The sequence below is a fragment of the Mchenga conophoros genome, linkage group LG5 (genome assembly GCF_057382185.1).
Source record: "Mchenga conophoros isolate Kocher_MC1m ecotype Shallow Benthic linkage group LG5, M_conophoros_male_GT1.1, whole genome shotgun sequence".
Taxonomy (NCBI): Eukaryota; Metazoa; Chordata; class Actinopteri; order Cichliformes; family Cichlidae; genus Mchenga; species Mchenga conophoros.
This window is the reverse complement of record NC_140530.1, coordinates 26,354,286-26,371,382: the sequence shown is the minus strand read 5'-3', so window position 1 is coordinate 26,371,382 and position 17,097 is coordinate 26,354,286. Positions and strand designations below refer to the sequence as shown.

Here is a 17,097-nt window from a genome sequence, read left to right as displayed (position 1 = left end):
GGCGGGGACTTTCGGCAGCTCTTGGGACCTCCGAGAGCTAGCCGAGTCCCGTGGAAAATGCGCTCGTAGTCGGGGGTACGCCACGGCTTCCAGCGGAGCTCCTCCAGCTGGGCGAAGGCTGCCTCCCGACGCTCGTAAAGCTCGCGGTCTGCTGAGTCCATAGTGGTCAGGTCGTACTGTCACGGTCTGGCTGGGGCAGACCGTATGTGTTGCAGAGGAGGACTCAAACGCAGACCAAAACGTGGTGTGGATTAACAAAACAAGCCGTTTATTGAGGTTAGCAACGAGGGTACAAAATAATAGGGCATCGGTGAAAACTAAACAATAACCTAAACTGGGTGAACTAATAACAAAACATGAAAAACCTTAACCATAGTGAACTGACATGGGTACCTGGAGATGAGACATGGATGAGCAGACGACCTGACAATGGCATGCAGAAAACAAAGGGCTTAAATACATACATGAGGTGATCAGGGGAGGTGGAGACACATGGGGGAAACAGCTGACAGACATAAACCTAATGACAGGACCAGGAGAGGAAAGCTAAATACAATAAACAAAGAACACATGACATTGTCAGAATAAAACAGGAAAAACTAAAACATGACAACACAACTTAACAGACCTAATATGTGATGAATAAATACAAAACCCCAAAACATAGAAAACCCAGGAACAATAACTGCCTAAACTAAAGGCAGATAGGAAATAACACAAACTAAATCACATAACAAAATGAGACAAATACAAACATGAACTCAGAGCGCTGGGTCAGAGACCCAGCCTGTGACACAGGATATACAACAATGATATCAGTATGCCAATCGGACTGGAGAAATGTAGTTGGATGATAATAAAGAGAGGGAAAGTAGTCAGAACTGAGGGGATTGAATTATCAGAAGGCAACATTGCAGACATAGAGGACAGCTACAAGTACCTGGGAATCCCACAGGCAAATGGGATCCATGAAGAGGTCACTAGAAAAGCTGCAACCACCAAGTACCTGCAGAAGGTCAGGCAAGTCCTGAGGAGTCAGCTGAACGGTAAGAACAAGATCCGGGCTATCAACACCTACGCCCTGCCCGTGATCAGGTATCCTGCTGGGATAATAAGCTGGCCAAAGGAGGAGATAAAAGCCACTGACATCAAGACAAGGAAGCTCCTTACCATGCATGGAGGGTTTCACCCCAAGTCCAGCACCCTGAGGTTGTATGCTAAGCAGCAGGAAGGAGGCCGGGGACTGGTGAGTGTCAGCACCACAGTCCAGGATGAGACAACAAACATCCACGAATACATCAGTAAGATACATGGAACCCAACCATACATGGAACGTCATAACCAAGTGGCTGGCATAGTATACAGAAACATCTGTGTCGAATACAGCCTGGAAGTCCCGAGGTCAAAATGGGAGACGCCGTCTAGGGTGGTGGAGAATGACCAAGCTAAGGTCCTGTGGGACTTCCAGATACAGATGGACAAAATGGTGATGGATAACCAACTGGACATAGTGGTGGTAGAGAAACAAAAGAACACGGACGTAGTGATAGATGTAGTGGTTCCCAGTGACAGCAACATCTGAAAGAAAGAACACGAGAAGCTCGAGAAATATCAAGGGCTCAAAGAAGAGCTCGAGAAAATGTGGAAGGTGAAGGTAACAGTGGTCCCAGTGGTAGTCTGAGCACTAGGTGCGGGGACTCCCAAACTAGGCGAGTGGTTCCAGCGGATCCCAGGAACAACAACAGAGATCTCTGTCCAGAAGAGCGCAGTCCTGGGAACAGCTAAGATACTGCGCAGGACCCTCAAGCTCCCAGGCCTCTGGTAGAGGACCCGAGCTTGAAGGATAAACCGCCCGCAGGGGCGAGCGGGGAATTTTTATATATACAGTGGGATGCAAAAGTTTAGACAACCTTGTTAATAGTCATTATTTTCCTGTATAAATCGTTGGTTGTTATAATAAAACATTTCAGTTAAATATATCATATAGGAGACACACACAGTGATATTTCTGAAGTGAAATGAAGTTTATTAGATTTACAGAAAGTGTGCAATAATGAGAAGTTGATAGGTCTCGGCCCTGTCAAGCTAAAAGAAACTGTTGAATCTTCAGGATCACCTTTAAGTGTATTTTACCCTGTATGGATAAGAGAAAATCCAAAATAACTAGCGCACCCAATTCTTGTTTTATAGAGTGATTAAATATGTATGCTGTACAGTCATTCCACCCTGGAAAAAGAACAGTTAAAAAAATTAAAAGCCTTTGAATTTCATGAGATTAATGCGCATGATGACTGTGTACTTCTGACCTTAACTGTATACAGCAGTCATCCCAAGGGATTTTATACTGTAAACTAAGGACCCCAGAATATTAGAGAGAGAATCCAAGTGATCGTATAATTCTCTATGCGCACGCATATGGTAACTGTGGGGGGGAAAGGGCTCCTTTAAGAGGAAGGACCAGGACTGGTTCTGCTGGTTAACGGATCTTTGTTAACCAGCAAAATGTAGCATTTGTAGCAGAGCTCACAAGCTGCATACCTTCTCACAACAATATTTACAGTATATTTGTGAATTGCACCATTCTGTAATCCCGTTTTTCCTAAAATGCAGAACAGAGTCCTTTCTAATAGAGAAGCATGGCACTCAGAGAATCCTGAATTGAAATCTGTGGGGGACTTTTGCAACAGTAAAGATGTGGTACCTTCACAAGGTAAAAAGGCTTTTAACCCCCAAGCAACCAAGTTGTTCTAGCAATTAAAATATTAGACTCAAGTCATTTATGAGTCAATTATATAATATAGAGTATAATAGCATAATTGTAACATTAATATAGACATAAACTGGTGATTCTGTAGCACTTAAATCAGTAATATTCATTTTTTTAAACTGTACACTGAAAAATGTCAAAATAAGATTCCTAATTATGGAACATTTACAAATAAATTACATTACAATAAAGCCTATATTGTTAAATGGTGGTAAATAACTTTGCATAAGCTTCCATGACTTTGGTGTTACATTTCTCACACAGATGGGCCACTTCCTGCTTACAGTAATGTCACAAATCCACACATATGAATACACTGCTGGGATCTTTTGAAGTCCATTTAAAAACTATTGTGAAGCAAAGTCAGCAGACATTTTAAGCTCTTTTCATCAGATATGGTTTGATTGATTTGTGTGTGGGGGGGATGCCTAGAACTACAGGGGTCCAACATACTGTCCTATATACTTGTACTGTGTTTATAAATATACTGCTGTCAATATAGCATTTATAGAATTATGATCTGAAGTGGCTTAAACCAGAAATCCCAGGCATAGAAGACAGGTAAAACATCGCCTTCTTCATGATACTCCAGGTGGTTAAAGTTTGAGGAAATATGGGCAAAATGAAGAGAATACATCACTTTTTTTTTTTCTTGCCTGTCCCGTTTGGCTCTTTTGCCATCAGAATTGTTGTCTAAAGGCAAACAAATATGCCCAACGGATTTACTTTACCAAATTGACCATCCCAGCCTTGCCGTAATGGTCCATTTGATTCACCTTTTATTGTTTATTTTATTTTCACTTACTGAATACGGGACAGACTTGACTGGGGGAAAGAAGGGGAGAAAGAAAGAGGGAAAGAGAAACAGCTGAGAAGAGGGACGGGGGAGAAGGGCAAAAGACAAAAACCAACAGAACGGGCAGAGAAAAAAAAAATGTATATATCGATCACCTGGATCACCTGCTGAGAAAGAAAAAAGAAAGCAAGCAGAAGAGAACAAGAGTAATAGAATAAACAGCATCACAATGATATATGGGAATATGACAGTAAATACTAAATATTAAACATTATTGTGCAGCACATAAGATCAACAGAACACAGTGTGCTTTGAGGTAGGAGCCAAAAAGGGTGTAGTTTGTGGGTGTGATCACCCGTGTGTACACCTGTGAGCATGGACGCACTTGTTTTTAAAAGGTTCCTTCATGTAATGATCTGCTAGAGGGTGTGGGGGGGCCACAGCCCCGTCCTCCAGGGCATGAAGCAGGTATGGAGGAGATCAAAACTCCAGACATCCAGAGGCCCCCAGAACACAAGAGACCAAGGAAGACCAACAGAGGGGCAGCCGCGCCACTGTCCCAGAAAGAGCTGAGGAGAGTCCCAGATGAGGGCTCACTCAGCAGCCGCGGAGCAGAAGCCAGGGGGAGTTGCAGTGACGCGCCCGTGAGCTCCGCCGGCAGCCAGCCGTGCCTGAGTGACCGAGCCCCAGGCCGAGAGGCCGGGGGCACCCCACCTCCGAAGTGGCCCGAGCGAGCCCCAGGCTCCAGGCCCCGATAAGCGGCCGCCAAGGAGTGAGCCGGTGTGTACCTGGAAGCCCATCCCCGGACACAAAGAACCACCAACGCACCGATGTCTGAGGGAGTCCGCCACTGGCAGGGGAAGTGGTGGTAGGGGGAGATAGGCCTCCAAACCTTGGAGGGCCTGAGATGTCCCCAGAGAGGTGGCGCCTGACACCCAACCTGACATATAGACACAGACATACAGGCACACACAGATACAAACATCCATTCCCACCCTCATGCTCTCATATGCACTTACTCCAGACTCAACCAACGTGGAGACAGACATAAAGAGACGCTGTACACACGATCACACTCCCCAAGCGTACTCTACAAACCGGGTCTAGAAATACATCACTTTAAAATGTTACTCCTTACTTAAACCCAGAGTTATTATATTATCATATTAATATCATCCTTTTTTGTTTATTTAGTTATACACGTCTGTTAAAATGAATCACCCAAAGTTCTGTTCTGGTACCTTTTGACCTTTTTTCTCCCTAAAATAACAGGAAAAAAATAAATAATGTGCTGCAAAAAATAAATAAATAAATACATTTAAAAACAAAATAAGGGTTTGACTAACTGACTCTAAATAAAGTAAATTTTGAAAGTAAGGGGAGGATGATGATAATGATAATGGCTTAACCCAGTGGGGCATAAAAGTCAAATGAGTGAAGCCACCATGAGTAGAGAAGGTTATTGCTCCACAGGATATAGCTGTGTGAGAGATATGGGATAAAAGGCTTTTCAGAATGAAGAATAAAGAGGTCTGAATGCTGTTCCCTGCAGCTTTGTACTCAGAAAAGATCTAGAAAGATCAGTTCACAAAAAGTAAGATATTACTTGTGGACATAAATGTGTAATTTTACTTTTTTGTGTTGTTTTAAAATGTGTATGATTTGTATATGTATGCTCTTATACATTAATACTTTTAATTAATTAACAATTAATTCTTTAATTCATAATTCTTTCATTCACTAACTAAATCCAAGTGAATTTCTTTGGAATAATTTTTTGGTGACCACATTTTTTGTCAGACTGAAGTATGATGTCGGGTTTTGTTTTTTAACCATGCTACAGCCTCCTCCACCATTCCTCCATCTGCACCTGTGCAGACCCCAAAAAGCATGACAACGCCTACGGAGTCTCACAAATATGGCTCCTACAACTCCTAGGTAAACACTATACAGTAAAGACCCTCTTTACTGTGGTTTATATCAGCTTACCATCTGAACGTTCAGGGGAAGCTGGATCTAGAAAAGCAGGAGTGTTTTCATGGCTATTAAAAGGAAGCGTTGCACTAAATTCTGCTGTGTATATCTGGGTGCTGAATGCTTAAAAAGAAATCCCAGAAATAATCAGCAGGACAGGATTTCATTTGTATGATTTTTTTTTAATGCCACCAGCTTTATGGATCCCACCTCAATTTTAAGCAGACCTGCCTGAATGACTCACTTGAACCAGCAATATACCTAAACACAACCATTGGAGCAACTTTGGGACCTATATGTGTAATTATGCATAATAACTTTGACATAGAGTTCTAATGCCTAATTCACTCTGTGCTAGCCTGTAGTGAATGCTGCTAAGGCAGAGCTGATGAGGAAGCAGGAGGAGCTGGCAAAGAAACCCCAGGGGCTGGAGAGTATAGAGCGGAAGCTTGTGACACACAACCTCGTAGCAGGAGCAACGGGAGTTAAGTGTAGAAGTCAGAGAATTTGAAACCTTCAGATTTAAAAGACCGTTGTCCAACATTATTTTTTATTTCTTACTGTGTACGTGATTATTGCAATTTTTGAGCACCCACAGCTTCACAAGTAAAAGAAGCCAGCCACATTCTTTTTTTTTTTTAGAATCAGCTTTATTGATCAAGTATATGCACAGATACAAAGAATTGGGCTCCAGTTTTTTTTCATTGCTTTGTGTACTCAACAGAGTTTATAAATAGATAATAACAACATGGATATAACACATTTCCAGACTTATATGTGCAACGGAGCAGAGTGCATGATGCTGGATTCATTATGACATGAAGAAGGGTGGATAACTGGTTACTCTATATAAAGTACCTGACGATAACACCAGCTAACCTAATCTGCTTCATAAAAGCACCTAAGGAGCACCTAAGGCAGCTGATAGTAGCTGAAGTTCCCTCTGCGCATTGAAAAAAGACGCCCTGAGGGGTGACATTGTGCTGGTGTCATGGTTTAAAAAAGGACATTGCAATGCTGGAGCTTACACTACTCTTCAGAAGAAAGAGTACTTCTTGTCACTGATTGCTTTTTTTTTTGTCAAAGAAATGTTCTAATATCCCCAAAAGTTGATTTTGTTCCTCTGGACATAGGGTTTTCAGTGGGAGAAATATAATCATCCATTGAAATTCTTAAATTTACTTATGGCTGTGTTTTCTTACACGACATGTAACATAATAACTGAAACAGTATCAAAAATATTTCTCTATAGATTGGCTCTAACAGATGTGTTCATACATTATAACACCTGTTAAACGAATAGGAAATGAACTGATGACATCCCAGTGACACCAAAGTGTTTTTTGACTTTATTCTTCTTCAGCCTGGGAGAATAACTGCCCCCCCCCTCCCCCCCCTCCAAGACTTAAGACTTCCTAGTTGGAGACAGTAAACTGATTCGTGCATGCGTAACTTCTCCTACACTGTCTGGCACAAGAGCTTGAATGTTTGTACAAAGACTCGCGCTTCACTGTTAGATCAAAGACTTGGGGACACTGACATGGGGCATCTGCAAAACAACCAATCCAGCTGGTTAAGCTTGCAGAAGTTCTCCTTGAGTCCTTCAAAGAGAAATTGTAGAATTTCTCCACACCTTGTCTCTTAGATTAGGCCAGGAAAAAAGTGTAAGAGGAGCCTTTAATATTTCCTTGATACTGACACTTGACACGGATTTTGAAAGTGAGAGAGAAAGTAAATGTTGCTAAATAGAAGGGAAACAAAACAGAAACAAGTTCTAGTTTTGTTCTTTTACAGTTTTAAATGGATAAAGCAGAGATGTCAAACATAAGGCCTGGAGGCCAGAATTGGCCTTGCAAAAATTCCAATTTGGACCACTGAATGGCTTTGGAAAACATGATGGAGGGCATAAATATTGAACTTCTAACTGCATTTTGTGAAGTTTCAGAGAGGGGATTTTAGAGGGGACTGTTTGCTTTAAGACCTGCAGGATATACTGCCTGGTATCAGATGCCAAAGGACAGCACCAAAAGTACCATATTTGGCATATTCCTGCCATCTGTCCATACAGATGGACAGATGGCATCAAATTGCATCTTTTCTTAAGAGCTGATGCAATTCAGCTGACTGAGCTGTCACAGGGTGTATCCAGTAAAAACAGCCTGTAACTGCTTGTGTCATTAATAATTATAATTTAGATTTTTGCAGAATTATCAGATTTTGAGGACACCTGGAAAACCGTGAAAGTGTTATTAAGATTACATTATGCAGTTTCTGTGTGAAAATGCAAAGAACAAGAGATTTAAAAACAGTGTGGAGCTTTTTTAATAACGGCCTGTCACACTCTGAAATCTTGACCAGGCAGCAGACGACAACAGTACCTGTGAAAAATGGCATCATATTGCATCAGCCAGAGTCAAAAGGGAGAAGGATTGTTTGGTTTTGATCCCTAAAGTCAGGCTGCAGTTCTTTTCCTTTTTATTCATAGTCTCTTTGTTGTTTATCTATGTCAAGTCTGCACAGGCAAGCTGTTCTTCAACCTGACCTCTTCCCTGGCCCTGTTCTGCATCACCTCGTCCAGTGATGCTCGCTCTGGTCTGTGCCTCGCCGCCCTGTGGGTCGTACCTTTCACTCCCTGCTCCTTTATCTGCTGGTATCGACCTGTGTACAAAGCCTTCAGGTGTGTACCTCCTTCTTGGTGAAGAAGTTCAGAGTTGTTTTCCTTTTTGGTTTTTGCTCAGTACACTCACAAAAAATTGTCTGAGTTGTTAGTTACTGTGCAGACAGCTCAGTAATTATATTGTTCCCTCTTCTAGGAATGACAGCTCCTTCAACTTCTTTGCCTTCTTCTTCATTTTCTTTGCCCAAGTGGTTGTCTTTGTCATCATGACCATCGGCATCCCTGGTTGGGGGTTCAGGTAAGGTACCTAAACAAACATCTCTTTGTTATCCCAGCTAAAAACTAGCTGGCGAGTGGTTGCTGGCAGTCAGTAGGTCAAACTGATAGAAAAGCAACTATTGCATTAAAACCCAAAAGTATATGGCTCAGTTAAAGTCTAAACAATACTAGAAATCCTGCTCATTTGGAAGTATTAAGACTTGGATCTTATTTTTAACTATAGAGAAAGGTAGTCCAATCATATTGGCTAATGAACTAATACAAAATTCTTTCTGAATCTTTTGAGCAATGTGATTCCTACATTTGTTGTTCTTGCCCATGCACTTTGTTCATTCTAGGTGCATTGCTTGTTCTCTGTATCATGCATGTATAGTTGTTGTAAGCCATAAAAATGAATCGAATGAGTTGAAAAAAGGCTTATTTTCTTCAAAAGTCTTTAATTTGGTGATGATAATAAGTGCATATTTAATACCTGCTTTACATATTGTTTTATCAATACCTATTCAATTTTAGGGACAAATGAGGATACTATTTTAAACCTCTATTTTCACAGTATGTGTTCTTGTATGTTTGATCTTTGTGTGTTTCTCTCTGTCCTTCAGTGGTTGGATTGTGAGCCTTTCAGCTCTGAGCTTCAGTTGCATTGCCGGTGCGATCATGATGATCAATGCCACTCTTTTTACTGCAGAAACCGTCATGTCGTGTTCAACTCAGGTTGATGTCACTTAGATCACTTAGAAATGTTCATGTTTGGTTTATCTTAGTGTTTGGCTGAGATTAAAGTTAAGCTCTTCATAACTGAACCGTTTTATTTCAGTTTAGAGTCTTACTTGGAGAGCTGTCAGTATATTTTAAACTGAATATTTCACCTGTCATATCCCCTCATGTAATATGTGCTGTTCTTATTTAAACAGCTGACTTTGAATTAAATCTAACATTAAAAATATTTAAATTCAGGAGGAAATTCAGGAGGTAATAAAGATCCTGAAGCCTGCTCCAAAAATAAAAGAGTTCTAACATCTCATCTGTTTGTTTTTATTCAGGCATACATGTATACTACTTTTATTAATAGCGAGAATAAGCGTGTGTTTCAGTCATAATAATTGTGTTTAACTGTATGAAGCTTATTAGACATTATGAAAAAGATGATATGTAAAAGCAAATTTTGCCAACGCGCTTGATACTTTTTAAATTACCTTTGTTTTCTTAAAAAAAATAGACAGGTAGATAAACAGATTCAACAAGAATTAATTTCCAGATGAGTCCTATTCATGATGGTATGGATGACACTGGCTCTCTTATAAAGTGTAGTTTTGAGACTGACTGCATCAGTAAGAGTTAACGATATGCAGTTGAATGAAAGGAAGCGATTAGCATTTAAAGTATTTCTTATATTTTGAAAGGAAAAAGGGAAATGTTTGAAAAGTAAAGAAGGAAAATATGAAGAACAAAACACAAAAATTCACAAACCCGATAAATGCTGATTGGATGTATAAAAAAAAGTATTTAAAAAACAGATATGTGGTGCAAAAATAACTACAGAAAACAACAAAGACACCTTTAATGTTTATTCTTAAGCATTTTGAAAAAAAACTTTTTTTCACACACACCCACCAATTGCGTAACATTCAAAAAGTGCAAATCAAACGCCGCACATGTAAACTCACTTTTCTGTACATTTTCCCATTTCTTGTTAAAGTTAAAATTAGCCAATCACATGACAGCAAGTCAAAACATGTAATCGTTTTATCATGTAGACACAGGTCAAGACTACCTTCTGAAGTTCAAGTCAAGCGTCAGAATACCCTCTAGCAGATCGTTACGTGGAGAAACAAGTGTGCTGATCCACACTGGTGTTCACTGTTCACAGACACAAACTACACCTTTCTTGGCTGCTGTTTCAAAAGCACATTGTGCGCAGTCGGTCCTGCGTGCAGCACAACATTGTTCAATATTTAGTATTTACTGTTATTTGCTGTTAGCTATTAATGCGATGGTGTTGTGTTTATTATGCCGCTCTCTTCTTTTTTGCTTGTTTTCTCTTTTTTCCTTTTTTTTCTCTCAACGGTTAATTGAGGAGATTTATATATTTTTAAGTGTCCTTTCTCACTGTCCCTCTTCCCCTCTGGTTTTCTTTTCCTTCATTCTTCTTTCTCCCTTTCCTATCCCCCAGCCATGTCTGTCCCATCTGTGAGAACTGAAAAAAAAAGCATCAAAATAGGAAACAAAGGTGATTTAAGGCAGGCTAATTTCAGAAACTGCATATATGCTGGGAATTTCCCACACAACCATCCCTGATATTTACAGAGAATGGTCCAAAAAAAGAGAAAATGTCCAGTGAGCAGGAGTAAAACTGCCTCGTCGATGTCAGAGGTCAAAGGAGAACCAAGAGCAATTTGCATGATGCTGTCACATTAATATGAACAAAACAAAGTATCAGTAAGATGTACCTATTTAAGTGTCTGTTGACTGCAATAAAGTCTCAGTGACAACCAAGGCTTTAAATGAAAATGAAAAAGTCTACAGCCTCCCCATGTGGTCATTTTATGAAATGGCACCAGACAAGCAGGAAACACTGCACTTACTCTATAAGTGTATTTACCAAACCCATGCTAGTTTTTCAAGCTGACTTGGTTATATTGAGCTATTTTTCAGAACATGTATGTAAAAAGAAGCCAGTTATGTTAAAATGTTATTCTTTCGGATGTGCAGAATGCATAGACTGTACCAACTAGCAATAAAATAAACAAAGGCATCACATGTAATCCACCGGGCATGGGCTCTTTTTCCAGGAAGCAGCTCAAAGACTGTTCAACATTTTCCAAACACCAGGAAAATGTTCCAAGTTTTGCAAACTCATACGCTGATTTGGATCAGATTAAAACAAACTAAAAGACTCCAAGACTTCTGCAGTGATCAGTGACTACCAGTCAAAGTTCATGTTACATTTTATCATTCAAATGTTAATGAAACCAGTGTTACTGTAAATACAGCAAATTAGGCATAGGATAGAAACAGAGGAGATCTGTCACATAATTGATACACACATTTGTGCTGTGTATGGGGCACACAGATGAGACAACAGTGAGTTCTGGGTGTTTTAACATGTTGTATAGTTTCTACAAGTACAAACAACTTGTGTATGGTGCACATCATTAAAAAGTGTATTCTAATTATCTGAACTAAAGTAATAAAAAGTGCATTTAACTTTAAGTAGAGTAGTTTTACTTCAGTATGCTACATTATTGCCTCTTTTCAGCTTAATTGTTAACACTGTTGTTGAAACCGTGCTGTAGTAAATGATGTCTTTATATCTATGTGTCTCTATCACCCTAACATGGACCTTATATAGAACTTTTATATTCTAGCTAAGCACCCAAAGTACCGTATACAACATGCCCCATTTACCCATTCTTGGGTAGCATCCATACAGTTTAGAATAACCAGGGATTGAACCACTAACCTTGAAACTAGTCGTTAACCGGCGCTACCTCCTGAGCTACAGCCACCCGACATCACAAGAGAAACTGAGCTGATAATGTTAACTTGAAAATGACAAACCTTAAGCAACCGTTACTTTTTCTGAAATGTGGGTTGTAGAGAGATGATCAGAACCGAGTTATAAAAACAAGAAAAAGTGCATATGTCTACATTAGCATAATGTTAGCCTTGCATTTGAATTCGCATTTTTCTTCTTTTCAATACTGTTATTGGATGTACTAGTTTTCCAATACACCATGGTTTACACTTCATTAATTCAAAACAAACCTGACATAATTGTTCATGGCAATACACCCCATTCGTTTATTGCTGTAGGATAAATCAGCTATTATCCTTCTTAAGTAGGTAAATAAGTACTTTGAACATGATTGAAACGCAGGCAGAATTTCCCACTTCTTGATTTCTGGGGGGTCAAGTCTACAGATTTTACAGCATGCAAACATTAGTAACATTAAAACCACTTACGGGGGGTAAGAAAACCATTAATCTTCTCATTTCGTTGCAGTTTTCTGCTGAGAAACCTTAGGTTCTGGGTCATGTGTGTGATACTTTGACACATTACCTTGGTGTCTGTCCACGCACAGAAGGACAATGCATCTGCTTATCAAATACACCAAACTTTAACTGAGATAATCTCTTGTTACAGAAATTTTGTCTGGCAATATCTTCAGTGGCATGTCGTTTAAAGTACCTATGCATGGAAACAGCTTGTCAGTGCAAGAGTGTGTGAAACTCTGTAAGTGTGAGCCAGTATCAGGATCAAAGAATGACAGCTTTCCTCTGTTCCAGTCCAGATGAACTCTGATCCTCTGCAGCTTCTTTTTTACTCGGAGAGCAGACGGTGGGGCTCCCAGTATGCGTGTGCTGTATTTACCATTATAGAACTCGATTTGCCAGAATCCTGATTTTACCCGCTCCCTTTTCTGAATGGATTCGGCTGCCACTCCAACAAACCAGGCTGTGTTGTCTCCCACTTCAACATCCCAGCTGTGGGTCCCTGAGTTAAAGCCCTCCCAGCCATGGACAGAACGATGATAATCAGTCCTCTCTGGGTTTTCGGGAAGCTTCTGTCGCTCTCCGTGACTTACACTTGTCAAATCTTCAGAGAGGATAAATTCTGGGTTGGCAGTGTTTGGATCCAGAATCACAGGAAAGTAGGAGACCATTTTCTTCATTTTGTTCCAGATGTTGAAGGTCAGGTTGCCCAGGTGTTTAGCCACATCTATCAGAGCTCCTGTGGCCAGCTCTGGATCATCCAGTAGGGGCTGCTGTTGGACTAACTTCACTGCATCGTTGTAGTTCTGCAGGAATGAGACGTCTTCGGCTTTCAGCTCCTCCTCCGTGGCTCTAATCGTTTCTGAAAGAGCTGCTATCTCTCTGATCAGACTTTCAATCTTCTCCTGTATTGTCTTAAACTTCTGCTCCTCTTCCTCCCTCAGTGCAGTGATCCTGGCCTCCTCTTCCTCTTGTAGAAACTGGTGCATCCTCTTAAAATGCTCTTTAATCTGTCTCTCTGTGTGGCGAGCCTGGACCTTAATGTGTTCTGCTGTTTTATCACACTTTTCTTTAATTTGTTCAAATACTTTCAGTTTCTCATGTAAAGGCTTCAAGGATTTCTGGAGCCCCTTTTTTTGCTCCTGTGCAAATTCTTGGATGGGTCTAAACCTGTGGTTGGTATGCATTTTTGAGTCTCTGCAGATAAGACACACCAGCAGCTGATGGTCCAGACAAAAGAGTTTGAATTTTTCTGAGTGCAGGCAACAGAGAGCCTCTGACTCCACAGAAACCCTCTGATCTCTCTCCATTTGAAATGCCTTACACGCCTTTGCTAATGCCAGGTTTCGAGGTGGGTCACTCCTCGATGATTTCCTTTTACAAAGAGGGCACTCATGTACTGTTTTATCACCCCACCATGTCTGCAGACAGCTTTTACAGAAGCTGTGGCTACAGGAGAGGACAACAGGATCTTTAAAAATATCCAAGCAGACAGTACAGGAGAGGTCCTCCTCAGACTGGAAAGCCATTATCTCACTGAAGCTGAAAACACGGCAGGCAGAAAGCACAATGCGACAGCAGTCATTCGTGGCTAATCTCACTCCTCCAGAAAGTTCCCGGAAGATCCCAGTCTCTTGTTTTTCCTTCTTAGAATCACAGATGGGATAGCAATTTAAAGTTGCAGTACTCACAGTATTTGCTGCTGTTGCTTTCCCCCCTCAGGAAGTCGTGTGTCTGATCTGAATGAGATAATCGTTCTCTCCCTCTCAGGGCGTGTCTCTTTCTCCCTACTGGATGAGCAACAACCGTTTCCAGGTATTTCTTAGGTGACGTTTTTCCAGGTAATGTGTGTCAGACATTAAGCCACTATGTCAGGGCACAGCACCTTAAATATAGTTTCTGTATTAGACAAGACCAACAAAAGAAGCTCCTCCCCTTTTTGGTAACAACTAAAATAGAAGTAGGTTAGGCACTTATTTCTGCTGCATTCAGGTAAGGTATGAAATGTAGCACCAACTTATAGTTTTATGCAATTCCAGGGACATTTGAAGAGAAAGACAAAGTATTTTTAAATGATAATAGGAGAATTCTGCAAACATGCTGTAGAAGTATAACTGCCAAAAAAAGAAGAGAAAATGAGCTGAGGCCTGTGCTTTGAAGCAGGATTCCTTGTTAGTCTTAACCCTGGCTTTTCTGTACTATGATGGTGGTTCACTTCTTACCATTGTAGAACACCACTGTAACTTGTGCTGTTGCTCTGGACCAGATTAGGTTTCACATTAGAGGTCAGCAGATATGAAATCACTGCGTATTTACCAATCAATTCTCCAGAAAATAGTGTCACCCTTCCTGAAGTTCCTTCAGACTTTTGTGGGGAGGGTAAGAGGGTTTAAAGTTTTTGCATTTCCCTGATAGGCATCAGTAATGAAGATAGATTCTTAAATCAAGGAATAAATTTGCATCTATTTTTTTTTGTTGGCAGCAAACAATTTTACAACAGTTTTATTTTTCTGTAAACATTAGTCTAATAGGCTATATGATCCTAAAACAGGACACATATGCTGTATTTCCTGGCCTCATATCAAATTTGCAAACAGATTAAGCCTATGTTTGAATTCAGTTACATATTTACTGTCAAACCTTAAACTGCAATGAGTCTGCAGCTGAGAGAATAAAACATGCTAGTTTAAGACTAGCTCCTCTTCTAGCGCTCTGCTTCACTGGGTTTATGATTCGTGGAGTACTACCAGACTCCATGCTGTGTATTTTACTTGTACCAGTTATGAAGGATAAAGCTGCAAAAGTGAGCTGTCTGGATAATTATAGGCCGATTGCACTAGCCAGTATTTTATCTAATGTGCTAGAAAGAATCTTGTTTGACAGAGATAGTGTGTTCATCTCTTCCCTGGATAATCAGTTTGTCTCCAAAAGCACTGCACTGGGATGTGCATATATGCACTCAAAGAATAGGGCAAAAAATTAATCTGTCCTCATGTGTTTCATTGATGCCTCCAAAGCTTTTGATCGAGCGAACCACAGAAAACTTCTTGATAAATTGAAGCAACGGGGAGTTCCTCGATACATTGTGAGGATTCTGTCGTGCTGGTACACTCATTAGAAGATGCAGGTTAAATGGGGAATTTGGTGTTAGCAATGGTGTCAGACAGGGTGGGATTTTATCTCCAATTTTATTTAATTTATATGTTGATGATTTGTCCATACAGCTGAGAATGATGGATGATGATGATGACATATACAGACAATGTTGTAAGCTCTATGTGCAGGCAAATATTATTGCACGCAAATTCAGCTTTTGTTCACTTCCAGTTAAAGTGGCTTTGTTTAAAGCATATTGCACACTGCTATATACTTCCCCCTTGTGGTCATCCTACAAACAATGTAGCATGCAGAACCCACATGCAGCAACTTCACACCCGATCAGATTTGCACACTGTTAGACCTCTGCTTTACCACCACATATTTCAAATACAACGAGGGTTTCTACAGACAAAAAACATGGCTGTGCCATGGGCTCCCCTGTGTCACCTGTTGTAGCCAACCTTTACATGGAAGAAGTGGAAAGAAAGGCTCTTAGCTCTTTTAAAGGGGGAGCACCCAGCCACTGGTACAGATATGAAGACAACACCTGGGTCAAAATCAAAACACAAGAAGTGGAATCCTTCACTGCGCACATTAACGCCGTGGATAAAAACATCAAGTTCACCAGGAAAGACACAAAGGACAACTGTTTGCCTTTCCTGGACTGCGCTGTGCACATTGAAGAGAACGGCAAACTCAACATCGAAGTTTACCGGAAGCCCACACACACGGACCAGTACCTCCGCTTTGACTCCCATCACCCTCTGGAACACAGACTTGGAGTAATTAGGACCCTACACCACCGGGCAGAACATGTTCCCTCTAAGCCTGAAGGTAAAAAGAAGGAACACACATGTGTAAAGGAAGCACTCAAAACGTGCGGCTATCCTAATTGGGCGTTTATAAAGTCAGCAAAGATGCACAGAAAAGAAGATCAGACACCAGCGAGGGAGGATAAGAAAGACAGACGCAACAACATTGTCATCCCTCATGTAGCCGGTGTATCAGGCTACATAAAACTCAGGAGAGTTTTCTCCAAGCACGACATCCCAGTGCATTTCAAACCCAGCAACACACTCAGACAGAAACGGGTTCATCCCAAAGACAAAACTCCTAAACACAAACTTAACAATATAGTGTATGCTGTACAGTGCAGCGAGGAATGCCCAGACCTCTACATTGGAGAGACCAAACAGCCACTTCACAAGCGCATGGCACAACATAGAAGAGCCACCTCCACAGGACAAGACTCGGCTGTCCATCTACATCAAAAAGACAAAGGTCACTCTTTTGAGGATGCCAATGTTCACATTTTGGACAGAGAGGACAGATGGTTTGAAAGAGGAGTGAAAGAAGCCATTTATGTCCATTGTGAGCGACCATCTTTGAACAGAGGCGGGGGTTTACGACACCAACTGTCTGCCATCTATAATCCAGTTTTGGGATCCCTTCCCAAACGCCTTAACACTCACTCACATCCTGGGCCATCTGACCTCAGGAAATCACATGATAGGGTGGGGATAGGTTTCACAATGAGCTCACCCGAAATTGTGACCCACACCTGTTTTC

The 17,097-nt window shown here is 40.9% G+C and overlaps 2 protein-coding genes across 2 annotated transcripts; one reads left to right on the top strand and one right to left on the bottom strand.

Annotated features, from left to right (window-relative positions):
• The first annotated feature begins 2,692 nt into the window (after nt 1-2,692).
• Nucleotides 2,693-9,162, top strand: LOC146574722 (secretory carrier-associated membrane protein 3-like). The gene is made up of 5 exons (XM_085275669.1): nt 2,693-2,710; nt 5,896-6,034; nt 8,049-8,214; nt 8,351-8,452; nt 9,036-9,162. Exons 1-5 carry the CDS (start codon nt 2,693-2,695, stop codon nt 9,160-9,162), a joined length of 552 nt encoding a protein of 183 aa, XP_085131795.1.
• Nucleotides 9,163-9,987: 825 nt separating this feature from the next.
• On the bottom strand, nt 9,988-14,136 carry LOC146574721 (E3 ubiquitin-protein ligase TRIM39-like). Its single transcript, XM_085274635.1, has one exon. The coding sequence runs from the start codon at nt 13,956-13,958 to the stop codon at nt 12,555-12,557; it is 1,404 nt and encodes a 467-aa protein (XP_085130761.1). The 5' UTR covers nt 13,959-14,136; the 3' UTR covers nt 9,988-12,554.
• Nucleotides 14,137-17,097: the final 2,961 nt, after the last annotated feature.